The sequence below is a fragment of the Pelodiscus sinensis genome, chromosome 3, assembly GCF_052426305.1.
Source record: "Pelodiscus sinensis isolate ZL-2025 chromosome 3, ASM5242630v1, whole genome shotgun sequence".
NCBI lineage: Eukaryota > Metazoa > Chordata > Testudines > Trionychidae > Pelodiscus > Pelodiscus sinensis.
The window spans coordinates 145568838-145590892 of NC_143054.1; the positions used below are offsets into that span (position 1 = coordinate 145568838).

The following is a 22055-nucleotide window of genomic DNA, read 5'->3' on the forward strand; positions in this document are numbered from 1 at the left end:
AACTGTAATCAATAAATCATGGGCCACTGCTGGTTAACTCTGTCAGTCAGATTGTGTTTGGAGCAAACTGTACATGAAGGTTCCATTTAGAAGAGGTGATGAAGGGTTAATAAATTATTAGTTTATATTGTTAGCATGTCACAGACAGGAGTAGCACATCATAATGATTGCGAGCATATCTGTAGAAGATGTCATTGACTGACACTCTATAAAGTTTGTTGTATGTGTGACCCAATATTTCTACGTTTCGGTGACAGGATTGTTCTAGATGTGTGTGGCTTTCATTTTGCTTGACCAATGTAATAGCTGTTACTCTTGGTTGATAGCAATTGTGAGAAAATCAGACTGCCTGTTCTGACCAACTAAGGCTATGCATGGAACAGCGTCTGCTTCTATCAACCGTCCCTGATCAAGGAACTGGTATTACCAAAGGACTTGGGAAATGAGCTGAGATCAGAATTTGCTATTGGATTTCTGTTTATTGTAGATTAAGCAATTACAATGCAAACAGCTCTGAAATGGGCACAGTGTTTCTAAACAATTTTAGGGAAAGCTTTTCAGCCCTGCTGGAGGACAATTGAAATGTAATCCCTGAACATATTGGACAAAGTCTGCCAAGAGGTTTCAGAAAAAGCTTCCTTTGCTGAATGTGGCCAGAATTGGTCAAGTTTCTCTCATTGTGTCTGCTTGGATGCGAAGGGTGATTTCTACTCAAAGTTTTCAAGCTCAGCTCCCTTAATATCAAGTATTTCTCAGCCTAGCAGCAAGGCAGTCACCATGGATTTCTGAAAGCCACAGATCAACAGAATTCCATGCTAGTAGATAAAGATCAAATCAGAGGGGGGATAGTAATTATTTTTTGAGAAATTGCACAAGGGGGTCATTGACTGGAAAGTGAGTGATGTTTTACAGTTCCACTTTGTCCAAGGTTTTCATTTGGCTGCTGCCTTTATACTTCTTTTCTTCTGAAATTATCTTCTCCCTTGGAGATGGTCTGCAACCTGTGGCTTAGATGCAGCAATCTCTTACCCAGAAAGCTTGCTTGGTGTGTGTGAGGTAGCAGCAGGAGAGACTTGCTCTTTCTAAAGTGCTCTCTCAGCTAGGTATGTGGATTCTGGGTTGATCAGGGTCATCCTCCATCTTGGTAATGGCTTCTTCTGTGGTACCAGGCTTATGCCACTTTAGCTGAAGGAATTTTTCCATCAGGTCAGCTCCCAGGTTAAAGACCAGAGCAAGCCAGGCCAAGCCAAAAACAATCCAAATAGCTGCTAGGCTCCTGTACATTGAAATGTAGTGCTTGTTAGGATCAGTGCCTGGAAAAAAAAACAAGACACTTCACATATTAGACTATACCCCGGGGCCTGGCAAACAGGCTAACAGGATGCAAGACACATAACCTCATGCAAATAATGCCTGACCTATTAGGAGATCATGTGAGCTATACACATTCACATACAAAATATACTTAGTGGATGTGGGCCTATATCCTAGAATGATTCTCTTGTTTTCTTGCTTTGGTCTGGCCTACGCTAGAAATTAGGTCAGCTTAACTATGTTGCTATGAAAAATCCTCACCCCCTGAACAGGATACTTAAGCCAACTTCAGTGGCTGTGTAGACAGCAGAAGAATTTTTCTATCCACTGCCTCTTAGGGACATGGATTACCTATAATCTAATGTATGGAGATATACCTATCTCATAGAACTGGAAGGGACCTTGAGTCTAGTCCCCTGCTCTGACCACAGAGCCAAGTACCATCCCCAGCAGAATTGCCCCAGATCCCTAAATGGCCCTCTGAGGGTTGAACTCACAACCCTGGGTTTAGCAGGCTAATGCTCAAACAACTGAGCTATTACTCCCTCTCGTGGTTGGATGTGGATTACCTTCTTGTTGGATGTGGATTACCTTCTTGTTGGCAAAAGTAGTGTCTTCATTGAAGTGCTACAGCAGCACAGCTTGCCTTCAGTGTCTGAGGTGGGGCTTGGATAAAAACTTTAAGGCCCCATCTACATATAGAACTATAGACTGGGAACTTGCTACTTTATTTAAGTGCATCACCACAGAGTGAGGGGAAAACTCCCATTGAATAATGAATAAGAATGGCTCCATCCTAATATGCTCTGGGTAATCCAGTCAACTCTATCATGACCACTTTACTATACCTGCTATATAGCTGGTAAACAGGACAAGAAACTGATGTGACTGATTCACTCCCCATGCGGCCTGTCCATGCTTTCAAGCTGTTACTTTCATCAAACTTCAGTTAGCCCGTGATGTTTAACCTTAACCAGGGTTATGTAAAATGATTCATTCCAGCCCGTTCTGATGGGAAATGACCATGTTAGAACCAAATGAGAAAGGCATGTTTTAGTCTGCATCTGGCTCTCTAACATGTTAGAATATAATTTTAGCCACAAACATGATTCATTGCACCCATGGTTCTTTCTGTACTATGCACAAAGCCTGAGTTCTGGACAGAGAGGGCCAGAGAGCATTTGCGGAAGTGTATTACCAGTGCCATTTTGCATATGTGGAGTTATGGGGCCGGGGGAGTCACTGACACCCATCTGGCAGTTCTAGAGAATGAATTAATCGGCCAAGCACTGCAGGCAGTATTCCCGTCAACAACTCTGCTGAGACTCTGAGGGCCAAGTGCTCCACAGATCTCCATAGTGTTACTGCAAGGTCTTACACGCTCTCAATGCACACACAACTTCTGGGAAGTGAAGGGAGGATAAACGCCAGAGAAGCTGACAGAACCTATTGTCCTTTCTACACACGTGGACATTCTATACCTTGCCTGTGAAGAACATTGTGTGAGTGAGATGGTGCAGCGAAAGGTTTCCTCTCTGGCCGCAACTCTAGGGCACAGCCAGTGCCTTGGCAGATTGCATGTTGCCATTTGATACATCTTCTTACAAGGGTCTCTCCTTGCTACTAGTATTCACCCTGTAATGAGAACTCCTGGCAGTACAATGTTAAGAGATGGCCTGATTCCCAAAAATATTTGTCAGGGTTTCTTTACTCCATATGTAGGTGGCATTAATTGGGATAGATAGCTCAAAGGATTGGTTATGTGAGAGAGAGTCTTTCACCTCTTTAGTCTTTCACTCTAAACCAGGCTGGGAACAGTTACTATCTAATTGGTGTTCAGTGGGCTGTGTGAAATGAAATTGGTGGGCCTTAGTGTAGTTTTTAATGGGGAAGTTTTCATATCCAGCACTACAATTGGTAAAACTTAGCCGTCTTGTTGGCAGTCTCAGTAGAGACATAGGGCCCGATTCTGATCTCACATATTCTGGACTCGCACTAATGTAACTCATTCACTTCTGCAAAGTTACTCCCAATTTACAGTGGTCTAAGAACACAGGCCTATAAAGTTCATCCAAGCTCACCCCCTTCATTACCTACTACATAATCCCCAAATCCAATGGTGCTGAGGGTGATGAATGTGAAGTAGAAGCCTTCTCCATAGCTCCACCCTTCTACGTAACTGAAGATCATAGGTGGGAATACTAGAAAAAGCAAGGTCCCAGCAGTCAGAAAGAGGGCCAATGCCAGTGTCTGCACCACCTGCAGGAGAGAAGGAAAATGGCAGCTCAGTATATTTGGTGTTTTTGATTAAAGGTCCAGCTCCGAGGCTACATCTAGACTGCAGGCTTCGTTCGGAAGAAACTCTTTGCAGAAGAGATCTTCTGAAAAAACTTCTGAAAGATAGTGGCCACACTGCAAAAGTGCATTGAAAAAGTGATCTACTTTTTCAACAGAGAGCATCCACACTGAATGGATGCTCTCGTGCATGTAAGCTGTGATTATGATGGATGGAGTGGCCACTAGGGCATCTGTGCTTTTTCCTCTTTCCTCTTTTTCCGAAAGAACTCCCTCTTCCCCATCCACACAAAAAAGAAAAGGCTTCTTCCTCGTAGAATGAGGGTTACCAATGCCGGAAAACCCCCTCTGTTCTTTCGATTTTTCGTGCAGAAGAATACAATTGCAGTGTGGACGTTCTTCAAGTTTTGTAAGAAAAACCACCATTTTTCTGACAAAACTCTGTAGTGTAGACATACCCCTAGAGTCATGTGAAAATCTCAGCTTCATGTAAAAACAAAAATTAGTTTCTAGTTCTCTTGGTTGCAGACAGATGTTTGAAAATGTGATCAGAACTCATTCAAAAGATTCAGAAACTAGGAGGCAAATAAAAAGTACCTGTACTGTATTATTTTCTCCAACTTCCACAACTTTGTGGGGCCTGTCTCATGAGTTTTGAATGCACACCATTGATGAATCCACTGCTACAGGTTGAACCTCTCTTGTCTGGCACCCTCAGGACCAGAACGACCGGTTCCAAACAAGAGTTTTCTGGACCATGGGAGGTCAGTATTTTCTAGCAGTATTACCTACACTTCCACTACTTTTTAAAAGGACATTTGGTGGTATATTAGAGCTAAATAATAGCACAGAACACTGAGAGCCAGGACTGGTGGCTGTAAACAAATTATGGGACTGCGGGAAACTCGGCCACACCCATGAAAAGTGGACATCCGGCTAACTAAAACCATTCTGGATAATGAATATTTCTGGCTAAGAGAGTTCTGGACGAGAGAGGTTCAACCTGTAGAACAAAATCCATTGACCAGCCCATGGCAATCAATTGCTATTGTAATGAGCTCTGTTTTCTAGCATTTATAACTCCATTTACAATAGCACCACATTGTTTTTGGATTAGTTTTAGCTGAAATCAGTTTGCCTGATTCTTTGTGGTTTAAATGTAGACGTGTAAAAGAGCAGCCAGCATCAGGTAGATCTTTATTTCTCTTAATACCAATGTCTGCTTTGTGGGTGAATTCACTAGTGACTGTTTAAATTATACCTGCAAAATATATGGCTTCAGTGTTTAAACATGCAAACAATCAAGGTATGTGTAACTGAAGGAAGAATAGTTTAGTTTGACCATGGGATTGGGTGTCAGTCACGTGAACTCTAAAGTTGACTGTCTCCCTGTGGGCATGTCACTTAGGTCTTGATACATAGTCAATTGAAGACAACTGAAAAACTCCCATTGATGCCAATGGCCGTAGAATCAATAGGTGACTTATTCTGCATGTGCATTTACCTTGAATGGACTTAGTCATGACTATTGAATTAGCAGGTCTGAAAATGTGGGCTTGATTGTCCCTGCCTCAGTCTCCCAGGGGTATTGTGAGGATTAATGATAAAATCTGCACAAAATTTTGAACAGAGGAGGAGCTAAGTATTACTATTATTCATTCCATTTTTTAAAATGTTGTGCAGGGGTCTTGGGTGTCAGAACTTTATCACACAGTGTAAGGAGAGGGAGGGTGAGTAGCCAGGAATGGCTAGAAACAAAATCAATTAATTTCCTAACACTAGTTTTAAAAGATGTTTGAGCAAAGGTAACCTATTTTCCTGGATTGTAACTTTCAAAGTGAATAAGCAGTTAAAGCTGGTCCTAGATATAATGAGTGGTTCAGAGAGACAGACAGACAGACAGACAGACAGACTCCACCGTGAGAAAATGATGTGTTGGAGGTTCTGAATGGGCCATAGATTCACCAATAGAGTATTTGAGAGTCTTATCTTTTATCTCCAATTTCAGGGGCCAGTCACTGACTCTTTATTCAGAAACACATTTTCTCCATGTACCCTGTTTTTCAAAATCTGGGTTGATTCAGACTGTGTAACCCACTGACAGACCTTACCCACCATGAGTGAATATCTAGAATTACGGTAAAAGAGAATAACAGAGTGAAATTAAGTGCAGAGATGCTGGGCCAACTGGTGAAGGGATGTCAGATGAGAATGGACCAATAAAAATGAAGTTGTCTTGGCATACAGTAGAAACTTAGAGTTATGAGCACCAGAATTATAAGCTACACAATTAACCACACATCTCCTTTGGGTCCAGAAGTGTGTGACTGGGCAGCTGCAGGAGAAAGAGAAAGATATAAAGTACCATACTGTGTTAACTGTAAACTACTAAAAAATAAAGGGAAAGCAGCATTTTTCTTCCACATAGTAAAATTTCAAAGATGTATTGAGTGAATTGTCAGTTGTAAAAATTTACAAGAAAATCATATCATTTTGTTCAGTGTTACAATCAGCCTCCTCCATTCTTAACTCTGAGTTTCTTCTGTAGTTTTAAACTACTAAGGCTTGATTCAGTATAGCACATAAGTACATGCTTGTGGTATGTTAAAGTCAATGGGATTTGGGCACAGGCTCAAAGTTAAGACCATGCTAATAGGTTTTGGTGAATCAGGGCTTAGGATGGGCAAAGATCCTTTCCTTCAGACAAGAGCAAATTACTTCCAAATCCTCATCTATAAACATGACATGTCAGCTTCTTGCTAGGGAGAAGATATGATTACTGTGTCCCAGGTGATACAGACAAATAAACAGCAGTGTGGCCCTAAGCGCCATCTGTATGTGAAAAACAATTAGCTTTAAAATAGATGCGGACCAATGATAAAGGGACACTGTACCTGTGCCCGGCCTGGCTTATGCACCCATCTCTCAAGAGTGACCAGGTGTGCGTTGAGTGCTTTTCCCAGCTGATTGAGAAAGGTCAGGTTAAGCGGCACCCCAAACAAGGCATAAAACACACAGAACACCTGCCCAGCCACCGTACTGGGGGCCAAGTTACCATAACCTGCAGTGAAGAAGAGAAAAAAAGGAACATAAGAACATAAGAACGGCCGTAATGGATCAGACCAAAGGTCCATTTAGCCCAGTAGCCTGTCTGCCGACAGTGGCCAGCACCAGGTGCCCCAGAGAGGGTGGACTGAAGACAATGATCAGCGATTTGTCTCCTGCCATCCATCTCCAGCCTCTGACAAACAGAGGCCAGGGACACCATTTCTATCCCCTGGTTAATAGCCTTTTATGGACCTAACCTCCATGAAATTATCTAGCTTCTCTTTAAACTCTGTTATAGTCCTAGCCTTCACAGCCTCCTCTGGCAAGGAGTTCCACAGGTTGACTACACGCTGTGTGAAGAAGAACTTTCTTTTATTAGTTTTAAACCTGCTACCCATTAACTTCATTTGGTGTCCTCTAGTTCTTCTATTATGGGAACTAATAAATAACTTTTCTTTATTTGCCCTTTCCACACCACTCATGATTTTATAGACCTTTATCATATCCCCCCTTAGTCTCCTCTTTTCTAAACTGAAAAGTCCCAGTCGTTTTAACCTCTCCTCATATGGGACCCGTTCCAAACCCCTAATCATTTTACCTGCCTTTTTCTGAATCCTTTCCAAGGCCAAAATATCTTTTTTGAGGTGAGGAGACCACATCTGTACACAGTATTCAAGATGTGGGCGTACCATAGTTTTATACAGGGGCAGTAAGATATTCTGTGTTTTATTTTCTATCCCTTTCTTAATAATTCCTAGTATCCTATTTGCCTTTTTGACCGCCGCTGCACACTGTGTGTAAGTTTTCAGAGAACTGTCCACGATAACTCCAAGATCTCTTTCCTGATTTGTCAGAGCCAAATTAGCCCCCATCATACTGTACATATAGTTGGGGTTATTTTTCCCAATGTGCATTACTTTACACTTATCCACATTAAACTTCATTTGCCATTTTGTTGCCCAATCACTCAGTTTGGTGAGATCTTCTTGGAGTCCCTCAGTCTGCTTCTGTCTTGACTATCCTAAACAGTTTGGTATCATCCGCAAACTTTACCACCTCAATTACATTCAAAGGCTGTATAGTCATTCTGCTGGGCAAAGGGTTGGAAGCTCAGTTTAGTTCAGTTCCATGAAGGCCCAGAGGTCTGGATGCTTCTCTACACCTTTCTAAACAGAATTCAGGCTACAGCAATTGGCACAGGGGCTCCTTAGGCCCCAAATCATTGTCACTATCAAAAGAACACTGGATGTGACAAATTATTATTATTATTTAAAGATGCCTTATTAGGAGGTGATTTTTTTCAATTTTGGGACAAATTCAAAATAGTTTGTGTAAGCAGATTCTGTACGTGTCTTGCACACACAGAGTAGTCGCCCAATTTGCATATGCAAACAAAGGCTTTGCAGATGCAGAATGGTGCCCACTTTTGAACATAAACATTCAGCGCTGGAGGCTGACTAAAGATGCGGTCTTTTAGATAGTCCCCGCACTGGTAGAGACTCTCCTGAGAGGTCTGGCCAAATCAGCAGTTGTGTGAGCCAGTGGTTCACAAACCAATTGGAGGGAACATCTACCGACAGAGAAAGACCGAATAGGAAGGGAGGCTACCTCACCTATAGTTGTGACAACAGTTCCCGCAAAGAAGAAAGAGTTGCTGAAGTCCCAGTTGCTGGGGTTGGTAGAGTTTCCTTCTGGGTGGACCCCTTTCTCCCATGCTTCCAGTATGACCTGAAGCAGAAGAAGAAGCAAGACAGCTCAGATGAGCAGCATGTATTGGCTCATGACAAAGAGGCTGTCAGTTAAAAAGATGGACCAGTGACTGTTGATGGATGTCTTGAGGCTTAGATGTGCAATAACCAATGAACTTTCTAGACAGGCTAGAGTTTGACCAGAAGGATCTGATAAAACTCTCTCAGTGGCTCACTGGATGACAGAGGAATAAAGCTGGCTAGGGTCCTTAGAAGAGTACCCAAGCAGGGACATTTCAGGAACTTGGTGGGGGTTGAAGGTAAGGAAATGCAGAGGGCATTAAAAGTGCTTGAATTAGGGGAAAATGTGATGTTATGCCACAAACCAAAGATTGTTCCTCCTCTGTCTCCCTCCCTCCCAGTCCCCATCTCAGCCCAAACTGATGTAACTTATGCATGTGTATAGCGGGGAAGGAATGGCTGGGTTACCACTACGTGGTGAGGGCAAGTTCTGTTTTTAGCGCTAGCTTCTCAGTATCTCCCAATCATCTCCAGCCCTTTTCTTCCCATCTGACAGCTTGGAGTTAACTAATGAGACATCCTCAGCTGCTCTGGACTGCTCTTCTTGGCTGGATTTTGCAGAGGGTCAAAGTCAATGAGGGCTCAGGCAGTGCAGCTCCCCAAATTCAGTTGTAATGTGAAATATTTTACTTGTCTATCAAAAATCATAGACTCCTACTGCTCCACTGGACCTCAAGTCTTCATCTAGTTCATCCCCCTGCTCTGCTCAAGGCGAGCTATACCTAGGCCATTCCTGGCAGTTACTTGTCCTTGTTATTAAAAATCTCTAATGATGGGGATTCTGTAGCCTCCGTTGGAAGTCTCTTCCAGAGCTTAATTACCCTTCGTTAGAAAGGTTTCGTAATTCAGGTTGGATCTCTCAAAACCAGGACTCTGTCATCCGGCAACATCATGGGTGTTCCTGGACCAGGGAGTCCTGGCTGGGAGCCCCAGTGGCAAGAGGGCTGGTGGCTTGGAGCCCAGTGGGACGGAGGCTGGGTTTGGGGATGGAGTCCCAGTAGCGCAGCTGGGGCTGCTGTAGCATCAGGAGCAGGGCCGGGGATTTGGCAGCCCTGGTAGCGAAGCCAGGGCCAGGGATGTGGCTGCTCCAGCAGCAAGGCCGGGGCCAGGGATGTGGCAGCCATAGTAGCGGAGCTGGGGCTAGGGATATAGCAGCCACAACAGCCCCAGTAGAGGGGCTGTGGCCAGAGATGTGGCAATCCGGGCTGCCGGGACCACAGCAGCCTGGCAGTCTGGCGGGGGGTGGGAGGGTGAGTTGGGGGGCTGGTAGCAGGGGACCTCTGCTAGTCTGGCAAATTCCCTTGTTTGGGACCGGTCAGGTCCCAAGGGTGCTGGATCAGACAGGTCCGACCTGCATCTAACTTAAATTTCTTTGATGCAGATTTAGCCCATTGCTTCTTGGCCAACCCTCAGAGGACATGGAGAACAATTGATCACAGTTTGCTTTATAACAGCCCGTAACATGTGAAACCCGTTATCAGGTCCCCCCTTGAACATCTCTTCTCAGGATTAACCATCCTGCTATTTAACATTTCCTCATAGGTTGGGTTTTCCTCTAGAAGTTTTGTTGCTCTCCGTTGGACTCTTTCCAGTTTGTCCATGTGTTCACTGAAGTGTGGTGCCCAGGACACAGTTCTCCAGTTGAGGCCTCACCAGTGCTGAGCAGTGTGAGACAGCTGCCACCCGTCACTGTGTCTTATGTACAATACACCCACTGCAGAATGATGCTCGTCTTTTTTTGCAACTGCAGCACATTGCTGGCTTATATGCGATTGGTGATCCACTGCAATCCCTAGATCCTTATATCCAGCGACATCCCGCTACAGAATGCTGCTTAGCTGCTGGGATAGTCCATCCACTTGGGAGGATCTGTTCTCTTTTTCCCTCACAACTTCTGAGCAACCTCATCCTTCCACCAGGTGATAATGAGACTTGTTTGTGCACCCACCCACTTGTCCTTAGCCAGTAGAAAGGGTTGCTTCTGAGTAACACAAGATATAAAGGGGGTGAGTGTGCTGCTGCCATGGGCCCAATGACCATGAGATGCTCATTCAAAGTTGGGGGATGCTCATTCAAAGTCCAAACTGCACAACCAACACCTTGAACAGATATGGAATAACTGGAATCTGCAGGAATTTTTGCAGAATTGACTCAATTGTTAATAAAGACATTAACTGGATGTCACATTATAAAGCCAGTCTCCCCTGGTCCCTAACAACTGCATTTTTTACATGAAAGTTAAGAATGGGATGCTTCCAGCCCATTTAATTAGCCTCATTAGCACCGGTCCTACAATTGACAGGTACTTCCCATGCCCCCCATCGTGTAGCCACGATGCTTTTTTTACAGCCGCTTTTGAGAGTAAAGCAAAACTTTAGATTGGGGGTAGCCAGGCTTCTCTTGAGTAGGGTCTGATACATGGTGTCTGATACATTGGTGCCCTCTGCTGGTTCTTGCTAGAGTAGCTTGCAGTTGAAACTCTTTTTGCAGTATTCAATAGAACCAGAGACTCAGCAAAATTCTTTTCTCAGCAACACCAGTGCATCCCCTTGACTTTTAATAAAGTTCAGTTGGTGTAAGACTGGAGAGTTTGGTCCCCTGCGAGCTTCCTAGGCTACTGGGCCTGGCCTAAATAACCTATGAAAGTATGCCAAGTAAGCTCCAAACTGGAAGTCACCCTCTCGTTGCACCATGGCATCAGGGCTCTCTTCTCTGGCAGCATTGCCACTGTCATGTTCTGTACAGTGCAAAGCACTCACCAAGTAATAGATCAGAGTATCAGTCATCACCAAGCGATCTCAATGCACCAACAGTCAGGCAGAATCATTCACTTCCTGTTACCTTTGTAATCTGTACTCCACTGTTCTATCAGTGCATCTACTGCACCAGGGTTCTTTGTTGATCAGACAATTGATCTATGGAAACCCATCAGACCAAGAATACAGTGCAAATTTCCATCCCCTTTGGAATAGTTTAATGGCCTTACTGAAACAGCAGAGGGAAAGGCTCCCAGTCTGCTGCTACAGAAATTGCAAGAATGAAGAAAAGATCTTATTGATTCAAGGATTTCTTATTGTCCTGTTATTGCATGATACTACCAAGGAGCCCAGCTTTCAGTAACCATAGAGGGTATTGTAACTGGCCATTAATCTATTTTAAGTTTAAAACCCATTTATTTAGAATACACATTGGACCACAAGCAAATATATGTTGTGCTGATTCCTTTAAATGCTGAAGTAAATGGCTGCGTCTAGACTGGCATGATTTTGCGGAAATACTTTTAATGGAAAAGTTTTTCTGTTAAAAGTATTTCCGCAAAAGAGCGTCTAGATTGGCAAGTGCCTTTGCGCAAAAGATTTGCTTTTGCACAAAAGCATCTGTGCCCAGTATAGACGCGGTTTTGCGCAAGAAAGCTCCGGCGGCCATTTTCGCCATCGGGGCTTTCTTACACAAAAAATTCCTGTCCCTGGCTACACTGGCCCTCTTGTGCAAGAACACTTGTGCAAGAGGGCTTTTTCCCGAGCGGGAGTGTCAGAGTTCTTGCGCAACAATACTGACAATCTTACATTAGATCGTTAGTGTTCTTGCACAAATTCTCACGGCCAGTTTAGACAGCTGGCAAGTTTTTGCCAGTCTAGATGCACCCAATGAGTTTTAAAGAACTTAATGTATGTGAATCATAGAATGCCAGGGCACTGTAAGAAGAGACCTCAGGAGGTCATTGAGTCCAGCCCCCTGCCCAAGGCAAGACCAACCCCAACAAAATCATCCCAGCCAGGGCTTTGTCAAGCCAGGACTTAAAAACCTCCAGGGATGGAGAGTCCACCCCCTCCCTAGGTAACCCAGTCCAGTGCTTCACCACTCTCCTAGGCTGTGTCTACACTGGCATGAATTTCCGGAAATGCTTAAAACAGAATAGATTTCATTATAAGTATTTCCAGAAAAAGAGCGTCTACATTGGCAGGCTGCTTTTCCAGAAAAGCCCTTTTCCCAGAAAAGCATCTGTGGCCAATGTAGACGCGCTTTTCCGGAAAAGAGCCCCGACCGTCATTTTCGCGATCGGGACTTTTTTCCGGAAAAGACTACTGGGCTGTCTACACTGGCCCTTTTCCGGAACAGTGTTCCGGAATAAGGACTTATGCCCGAGCGGGAGCAGAATAGTTTTTCCAGAATAGCGGCTGATTTTGTACAGTAGAGCGTCGTTGCTTTTCTGGAAATTCAAGGGTCAGTATAGACAGCTCGCAGCTTATTCCGGAAAAGTGGCTGATTTTCCAGAATAAGTGGCCCAGTGTAGACACAGCCCTACTGAAATAGTTTTTCCTAATATCCAACCTAGACCTCCCCTATTGCAACTTGAGACCATTGTTCCTTGTTCTGCCATCCATCACTACAGTGAACAGCCTTTCTCCATCCTCTTTGGAACCTCCCTTCAGGAAGTTGAAGGCTGCTATCAGATCCCCCCTCACTCTTCTCTTCTGCAGACTAAACAAGCCCAAATCCTTCAGTCTGTCTGCATAGGTCATGTGCTCCAGCCCCCTAACCATTTTGGTTGCCCTCCGCTGGACCCTCGCCAATGCGTTCACATCCTTTCTGTAGTGGGGGGAGGGGCCAGAACTGGACACAATATTATAGATGTGGCCTCACCAGAGCTGAATAAAAGAGAATAATCATTTCTCTGGATCTGCTGGCAATGTTCCTCCTAATGCACCCTAATATGCCATTTGCCTTTTTGGCTACAAGGGGACACTGTTGACTCATATCCAGCTTCTCATCTACTGTAATCCCCGGGTCCTTTTCTGTCAAACTACTAAGCCATTTGGTCCCCAGCCTGTAACAATGCTTGGGATTCTTCCATCCCAAGTGCAGGACTCTACACTTGTCTTGTTGAACCTCATCAGATTTCTGTTGGCTAGGGTTGCCAGGTGTCCGGTTTTGAACCGGATAGTCCAGTATTTGAGCTTTCTGTTCGGGAAACAAATTGAGAAAATAGAAATGTCCAGTATTTTCAAAAGAAGATGTAATGTAGATTGTGATGTAATGTCAAGTATGTCCGGTATTTTTGTTGAAACCATCTGGCAACCCTACCTTTGGCCCAATCTTCCAATTTGTCTAGATAACTCTGGACCCTAGCCTTACCCTCCTGCGTATCTATCTCTCCCCCTAGCTTAGTGTCATCTGCAAACTTGCTGAGGGTGCAATCCATCCCCTCATCCAGGTCATTAATAACTATGTAGAACAAAACTGACCCTAGAAAACATCCCTGGGGCGTTCTGCTTGAAACCGACTGCCAACCTGACATTGAGCTATTGATCACTACCTGTTGGGCCAGAGAATTTAGCCAGCTTCCTATCCACCTTATAGTCCAGTTATCCAATCCATACTCCCTTAACTTGCTGGCAAGTATATTGTGGGAGACCATATCAAAAGCCTTGCTAAAGTCAAGGTATATCACATCTACTGACTTCCCTATGTCCACAGAGCCAGTTACCTCATCATAGAAGCTAATCAGATTGGTCAGGCACAACTTGCCCTTCATGAATCCATGTTGACTATTCCTGATCACTTTCCCCTCTTTCAAGGGCTTCAAAATGAATTCGTTGAGGATCCCCTCCATGATTTTTCCAGGGACTGAGGTAAGGCTGACTGGTCTGTAGTTCCCTGGATTGTCCTTCTTCCCTTTTTTAATGATGGGCACTACATTTGCCTTTTTCCAGTCATTTGGGATCTCTCCCGATCTCCACGAGTTTTCAAAGATAATGGCCAAGGACTCTGTAATGACATTTGCCAACTCCCTCAATACCCTCGGATGCATTAAATCCGGGCCCATGGATTTGTGTATGTTTAGCGTTTCAAATAGTTCTTAACCTGTTCTTTCTCCACCGAGGGCTGTCCACCTCTTTCCCATACTGCGTTGCCTAGTGGAGCAGTCTGGGAGTTGGCCTTGTTTGTAAAGACAAAGGCAAAGAAAGCATTGAGTACTTCAGCTTTTCCCACATCATCTGTCACTAGGTTACCTCCCTCACCCAGTGCTTTCACCTTTACAGAGCCAGTTTCAAATACTGCCTGAGGTAACACTTGAAGTGGCGTTTACACATCTTAACTTGGTACACACTGAAATAGCAAGGCATGGTGCAGGGCAGGGTGTAGAGATGTTACAGATCTGGGTGGAGGTGCACTGGCAGAACTGTTTCCTCCTCTTAAGGCTTTCAATAGTGTTGATCAGTGCAGTACTGGAGGGCTGAGCTGGGCACAGGACCAGGAAAGCAGAACTACAGTGAGTTGCATCAGCAGAGGCATGTGTATGGGGCTCCTCAAAATGGAAAACAGCAAGAAGTGCAGAAGTGAAATGGCAGAGCAATGTGGACAGAGTTTGCACTGCCTCTGCCTTTCTTTAGACAAGTTCTAGGTTAGATAAATGTCTATCAGGGATGGTCTAGACAGTATTTGGTCCTGCCATGAGGGCAGGGGACTGGACTCAATGACCTCTCGAGGTCCCTTCCAGTCCTAGTGTTCTATGATTCCTGGACATTCAATCAACCTAGGCAGTATTAGTAAAAGTGGATTAACCCTCCAGGCTCAAACTAAGCCTTGACCTGAGACTGAGGCAGCCTGCTCCTCTTACCTGCACAAACTGCTCCAGGGCTTGCTTATCCAAGCAAGTGTAGTTCTGCAGGAACTTGAGTTTTTCTAGCTGGAATTGGTCCCGAGTCTGGGCCTCTGCTTGCTTCTCCAGCAACTGGAATACCATGGCCCCTAGGAGAAGGTAAAAGAGATACCCCAGCACCAGTACCAGAGTCCAGTTGATCCGCCAGCCGCATACAACGAGCTGAGCCATGCTGCTGCGGCAAGATGTAGCTCTCCCTGCTGAGCACTCACTGGGTTAATGTGCCATGAGGCACGCTGCCCCAAGCGCCCAGGAATCACACGGTCACGATTCCAGCAATTGCTGCTGATATTCTGTTTAAACAGCTGAAAGACATCAGGCCTGTCTGAAATGAAACGTGTGCAAACAGCGTTCCTCTCCCCTCGTCTTTTCTGTAGCCAGGAGTGAACTGACTGGCAAGCCGCAGGAAAGCTTTCCTCTTAAAGTATCTTTTCATCCAAGAATCTCACCAGGCTTTCCAGCTTTTGACGAATGAAGCCTCACTACCCCTGTGAGGTGAGTATCACACCCCTGATTTTCTATAGTGGAGAACTGAGGCACAGAGTTGGAAAGTGACTTACCCAAGGTCACACAGTAAGTCAGTGGCAAAGCCAGGAAGAGACTCCGTCTTGACTCCCAGCAGTTTGCTGTAACCACTAGACTTCAATACAAGGAGGTACTACAATATCTCCAATGAGAGGAGGCATCCCAGAACAGACGAGAGTATGGAGCTGAATGCACTGAAAAGTCAGTAGCTGCAGGGTGCACCATACAAGCATTGGTGGCATCATTGAACACAACAGGATGAAGGTCTCAACCATCCTGAGTTAAGCTTGGTGACAAAGTGGAATGTCGAGTGACTCCACTCTCCTGGCTGTCTGGCTTGCAGGTTCAAACTCTTTATCAGTGGACTCCACGCTGGAAAAGCCCCTAGTCTCTCAGGCTAGGAAATCAATCACTCATCTTTACTGCTGCTCTCCAGGTTGCCCTTTTAATCCAAACGACAGAGCAGGAGGAGGGCTAAAGGTTAATCGTTAGCTAAAAACAGTCCCATAGACTTACTCATGGGAAGCTCAATGATTTTCATGTGTTGGAAGGGAGCTAGAGTTTTGTATTGTATAGGAGGAAGAGCCAATGGCTTGCGGCCAGAATGTGGCTGAGAGAAAACAGCCATGGCAAGGAAGCCACGTCTGGTGCGTGGTTTTGTTATCAAACTTCCTCCCTGTTCAAATGCTCTGCGCAATGGTTGTCGGTGGAGGGTTTTTTCACCAGCCTGGAAATGGTGCTTGGGGAAGTAGAGGAAAGGCTGTGACAGGGTCAGGTCCACTTCTGGGAGAAACTTCACATGCTCCATTTGAATTGCTGTTTGTAAGAGCCAAATCCTGCCGTTCCACATGTTGACCGACTGGCAGCTCAGCCTTGGAAGCTCCTGGCAGCTGCCTATGAATAGAGCATTCCTGGGACTTGGCTCAGCGCAGTGACGACTGTTGTGTTGCTGGGGAGAGAGGGGCAGGGGAGGAAGGAGTCTGGTAACGGATTTATGTTAGAGGACCCAGAGGGTTAGAATCTCAGTTCTGGGCAAGTCCTCAGTTGAGGAGAGGGAGAGAGGAGCCAGAAGCAGAAGTGAGGCTGATAGCGCCCAAGTCCAGCAAACCCTCCCAATGAAATGGCAAAGCAAACTGATCAAGAGACACAGGCTGGCTAGGCAGCACTTCTGATAGCTACGAGGGCAAGGGCCCAGCCGGAGAACCTGCAGCAACAACTGCTGTTTTCTTTCTGCTTGCCCAGCACAGAGGCAGAGCCCATTTGTTGTGGATTTTGGGGGATGCTGTAGGGACATGGCCTTGGACCATCTGGGAGTGGCTGCAAAGCAAATCTGCATACTCAGCGTCTGCTGGCTGGGATCATTCATTTTCACAGTGTAGGAGGCTGAGTCCTCCTTGCCCATGCATCCGGGACCTCTTCCTCTTGGAGACCCATCAGAAACTAGTCAGCAACTTTCTGGGATTGCTGGAAGTCTATTCATTTTGCTTAGCATTTGATGAACTGGGTTAAATTCCCACCGTTGAAGGAGATGTCCTGATGCAATGTGCTAAAGCAATTAGTTAAATGAAGAACTAATAAAAAAAATTGGCCTGCCTTATTGAAGAACCTTTCTTTGATCAGAGTTCAGGCAGACATCCCTCTTCCCCCAGCCCTCCAGTTCCTTTCAACACCTGGGGCCAATGATCAGAATTTGAAGCCTACAAAATGTATCCTAGGAGAGACATCTGGTGATGCTGGTGGTCAGGAGGAAGAAAGATGATCACATGAGAAGAAAATGTTCTTGTGGGTTTAGCTAACTTGAGTGAGTATTGTAAGTACCAGGGAGTTTTATAAACTGAACCTCTAAGTTTGCTGATGTTTGTTCATCACAATACTTGAGACACTTGTCGTTAAAGGGTCTTTTGCATGCATCAGAGATGGACCCCCATTTGGCTGGGCTGAATGGAATGATTTGTAATGGACTTTCACTGGAGGTGACATTCTCTTTAATGGCAGGAATTAACTAGAACCTAAAATGCATTTCAAAACAGTAGGCACCAAAAATCAATTAATGGAAAATAAAATCTAGCCAGCAGCTGTGGCAAAGTTGAAAAGAGACCTGGAGCATGTGATAAGAGATGTCCTGAGGATGACTTAATAAGCAGGGTTTCAGTGGGAAAAAGAGAAAAGCAGATCGATTATGTGTGCGAGAGAGAAAATGCAGAGTAAATACACAGCTGGGGATGAGGGCCGTTCCAGCTGAATAAGCTTGAAGATAAGTGCAGGGAGAAAAACCACACAGCATCCATTTAACAAAGGCATTTTCACTCGCACACACACAATGCCATGCAAGTGAACAGAACAGTGTGTTCTGAAAATGTCGACTAAAACATGAGATAAAATGATTACATCGAGTCCGCCCTTGTCATCTCCTCCTCTGGGAAAATCACACTTCAGGTGAGGAATCTATTTGAGATCTGTCCCCTCAGTAGAGACAGTTGTAGGGTTTAAGAAATACCTCTTGGATTTTGTTGCTTTTGCTCTAGAATCTGGAAACTTTAACATATTTCATTTTCCCCCTTCATCAGTACTGTACCACCTTCCAAGCTCCCATTTGTTAGAACTTTCAAAATGCTTTAAAAAGACTAAAAATGCAGCGAATAAACCTCTGATTTGAAACTTCTCCCATTATTGAGATGTTGGACAGAACAACTCAGTTGTGTTTATTTATTGGTTGTAGTATTGTATGTAGCATCTAGCAGCCACAGTCATGTGCTGGGATGCTACTGTGCTAGTTGCTGTACAAACACAACAAAACTGGTTGCTATTCTAGAGTTTACAGCAAACCATTTAGAACTTTTTTATTGTGGGTTGCTGCTTTTCCCCTTGTGCTTTTCAGTACATTTTTCTCCTAGTCTTCAGCTTCACTGCTGGCAGAAAATATGCTATCTCATTAGCATATTTTCTGCTGTTTCTTTTTGCGCAAGGGGGTTTTGCGCCAAAAAAAGCCGTGTGGATGTGGGTTTTTACACAAAATCCCCGTTTGGCACAAGATCCTTATGCCTGTCCCAGACTGTTCAGATTTTTTTAACCCCTTGCTCAAAACAAAATGGCGGAAAATATGCTAATGAGATTGAGACTTATGCTAATGAGTCCCTCATCAGCATATTTTCTGCCAGAAGAACTGGCAGTGAAGACATAGCCGTAGATTTAAACCACTGATTCCCAAAAGCAGCTCACACAATGGACACTGTAAAGATTCTCACTGGGAAAGTCTTTTTGCCCTAGGCCTACATTATACCAAAACGATCAAAAATCCAACCCAGAAGGCCCTAGTCACCAGCTGAGAACTTAGGTTTAGCTAGATCCAGATGGAATTCAAACCTGCAATTTCAGAGTCCTAAACCAAGAACTGATGACGTCTGAGTGAGTTCTAAATTTGGCAGAATGTGCTTACTACTCTCTTGTCCCAAGTGAACCAAAATACTATTTGGCTTCCACAGGACAGAATTCAATAAGGGAACACGCTAGAAAAAAGAAGATTGGAAGCCTCCTTCTGATGATCAGATGAAGTATAAAATCTAATCCCGCTTCATAATCCCACTTTGTTCTTTGTGGTCAGACTTTTTTTAACCCATAGCTAGTTGGGACGGGGACAGATTAAGCTCTCACTGGGCCTTTGGCACACATATACTCCTGGGCCTGTGCCTTCTAATACGAATAACAATAAACGGTTGATAAATTGTAAGAAAGGGGGCAAACCACACTTAAGTGATGCTCCCTCCCATATATGGCACTTCAGTAAAAGCGCATCCTAGCCTGTTGACGTATTGCTGCTGGAGAAGGAAGTGGTTCAAGTGTTCACCCTGGATTTTTTACAGATAAAAATCACTTGATGGTGGCAGCGATTCCCCAGAATCTGTGTATTGTGACTCTGCTCCCTCATGCTGTGGCTGATGAAGTCCTACACTGGCCACCTGGACCCGAGCAAGGACCACTTCAATGGCTACCTGGGTAGGCCCCGCATGCAGGCCGAATGAACCTTTGGGCACGTGCAGGCGAGATTCAGGTCCCTCCCGACCTCGATGTGGGGGGTACAACATCCCGCAGGTGATTTCTGCTTGTTGTGTGCTCCACAACATCCTGGTGAGGAAGGGCGGGGGCATTCGCTCCAGGCTGGGGTGCAGAGGTTGGCTGGGAGGGACGAGTCTTTGAGCAGCTGCACACAGCTGCCATCCACCAGGCCCATCAGGTGGGGGTGCGCATCCGGGAGGGCCTGAGGGAGCGTTTCTCTCAAGGACCCCAGTAACTCTCCCCAGGGCCTCCCCACTAGGGTCTGTGTCTTGCTCCTCTCTGCCTTTTCTACAACAACCCCTCCCTTCCCCCCTGCACTTCTTTTGCCTGCAGACACAATAAAAAATTGTTTTACAAAAATAACTGTTTGCTTATTTATTTGGGATAGAAGTAACTGGGGAGGAGGAAGGATGAGAACCTGGAAATGGGGAGGAGGGTGGGTGTTGAGAACCTTGGAGGGGAGAGGAGAGGCTCAGGGCTGGGTCTGAGAGTGGCATGTGGCTTGGGTGTTTCTTCCGCCTCATGTGCAGGGACTTTGGCGACCATGGGGCAAGGCGGGGAGGAGGAGAAGGTCCAGGGAGGATGGGGGATAGGCAGAATGGGGGCTGGAGTGGGGGCAGGAGCAGGGCCAAGGACTGGGCAGGAGCAGAGCCTGAGACTGGTGCCAGATCGGTCAGGAGCTCCCAGAGGGTCACACACATGTTGCGTCCCTGCTGCAGCAGCTCAGTCCACATCTGGACCCACCACTGCACATTGTCCTGGACCTTCTGGGCCAGCATCTGCTGCACATCCTACAGGATGGAGATGTGCTCCCTCCTGAGATCCTCACGGCTCCCCTGGGGTGGGGTGGCTGGCTTGGGTAGTGTCTATTCTCCCCAGCCAGATCAGCCATGACTGTGGGGCAATCAAGCGAGATGGTCAGTCATCCCTGGAGACACTGTCCCTGAGGCCTTGCCCTCATCTGTGAGCTGAGAGCAACAGTTCTCGGGTCAGAGGATGGTGATGTCCCGGGAGCATGTGTGGCCAGGACACTGGGCCCTGTCTTACACAGAGAGCCCCAGGGGCCCATGCTTCCCACCCCTCTCCCTGTCCCTCGGACAAGCAAGCAAGAGAAATGGCTGGCCACACTGGGATCCAATGGCTGGGAGAGGGGCCTCGAGCTACCTGGGCCACACACACACCTGTGCCTGGCAGCGCTGACCCCAGGAGTGGGTGTTGCCTCGAGGGTGCAGGCATGCCCGTGTGTGGCACTACAGAGTCTGTGTGCATGCCCGTGTGTGTCCTTGTCCCCAGTCTCCTTCCAGCAATGGCGCGTGGTGGGAGGACATCCCCCCAGAGGTCAAAAGTGTGACCGGCCTCCCCAGAGCCTGTGAGCAGGAGACCAGAGGGGCTCCGGTGCTGCCTCCTGGGGCTGCGTGTTGCAGACGGGTGCTGCACGTGCACAGACTACAGCATGATGAGAAGGCCGAGCAATGATCGGATGAGAGCCCCTCAGCGCCTGCCACCACCACCCTGTGTGTGAGAAACTAAGACTGCTCACCTGATGATCCCTCACCGGCCTCCAGGCCGTTGGATACTGGCTCCAAAGTGAGCATGGTCATGGTGATCTCCTTTTCTCCATGGGCTGGGACCCCCGGGCAGGCAAGACGGGTGTTTCTAGCCCCGAGTCCACCACCCGGGGTGGGGAAGAGGCTGAACTGCCTCCCAGGATGCAGGGCAGGTTGTCATAAGAGGGGCAGGAGAGGGGTCCTGCCCTGGCGCGTGCGCTGTGCTCTCTCATCCTGGCATAGGCTTGGCAGAGCTCCTTTACTGTGAACCTGCTCCAAGTTCCTAGTGTGGCCCTTTGTGGCCAGGCCCTCGGCCATCCAGCTGTGTATGGCCACATTCCTGCATCTGGAGCAGAGATCCTGGAGGATCCTCGTCACCCCACACCTCGAGGAGGGCCAGGATCTCTGCCTCACACCAGGATGGTGCACACCTTTTGCAACCCCGGCAGGCTCCTGGGAGCCCTGTGCATACTCACTGGAATGGGCAGGGGTTTTGGGGGGGACTTGTGCCTGGGACTTGGTGCCCAGACATCAGGCACTGGCACCTGCACTGTGGCTGGAAGCTCTGAGGGCCAGCTTCCAGCCCTGTCCCCTGTGTCTGCAGCTTAAGAATGACAGGGGAACAGGAACTATAGAGTTGTGATGAGTGTGGATGGAGTGGCCAGCAGAGCACCTGTGGGATTTCCTGGAGGCCTTTTTTCGACAAAACTCCCTATTCCACTGCCACACACTCTCTTCAAAAAAGGTTTTTTAGAAAAGGCCTTCCTCCTCGTGGAATGAGGTTTACCAATGTCGGAAAAAGCTGTCTGTTATTTCGATTTTCTTTTGAAATAATGCAAT

General features: G+C 46.2%; 1 protein-coding gene across 1 annotated transcript; it reads right to left on the reverse strand.

The window, feature by feature from the left end:
- Nucleotides 1-602: 602 nt before the first annotated feature.
- On the reverse strand, nt 603-15261 carry KCNK16 (potassium two pore domain channel subfamily K member 16). Its single transcript, XM_006126554.5, has 5 exons — nt 15049-15261; nt 8271-8385; nt 6504-6670; nt 3408-3573; nt 603-1313 (listed from the first exon to the last, which is right to left on the reverse strand). Exons 1-5 carry the CDS (start codon nt 15259-15261, stop codon nt 1096-1098), a joined length of 879 nt encoding a protein of 292 aa, XP_006126616.5. The 3' UTR covers nt 603-1095.
- Nucleotides 15262-22055: the final 6794 nt, after the last annotated feature.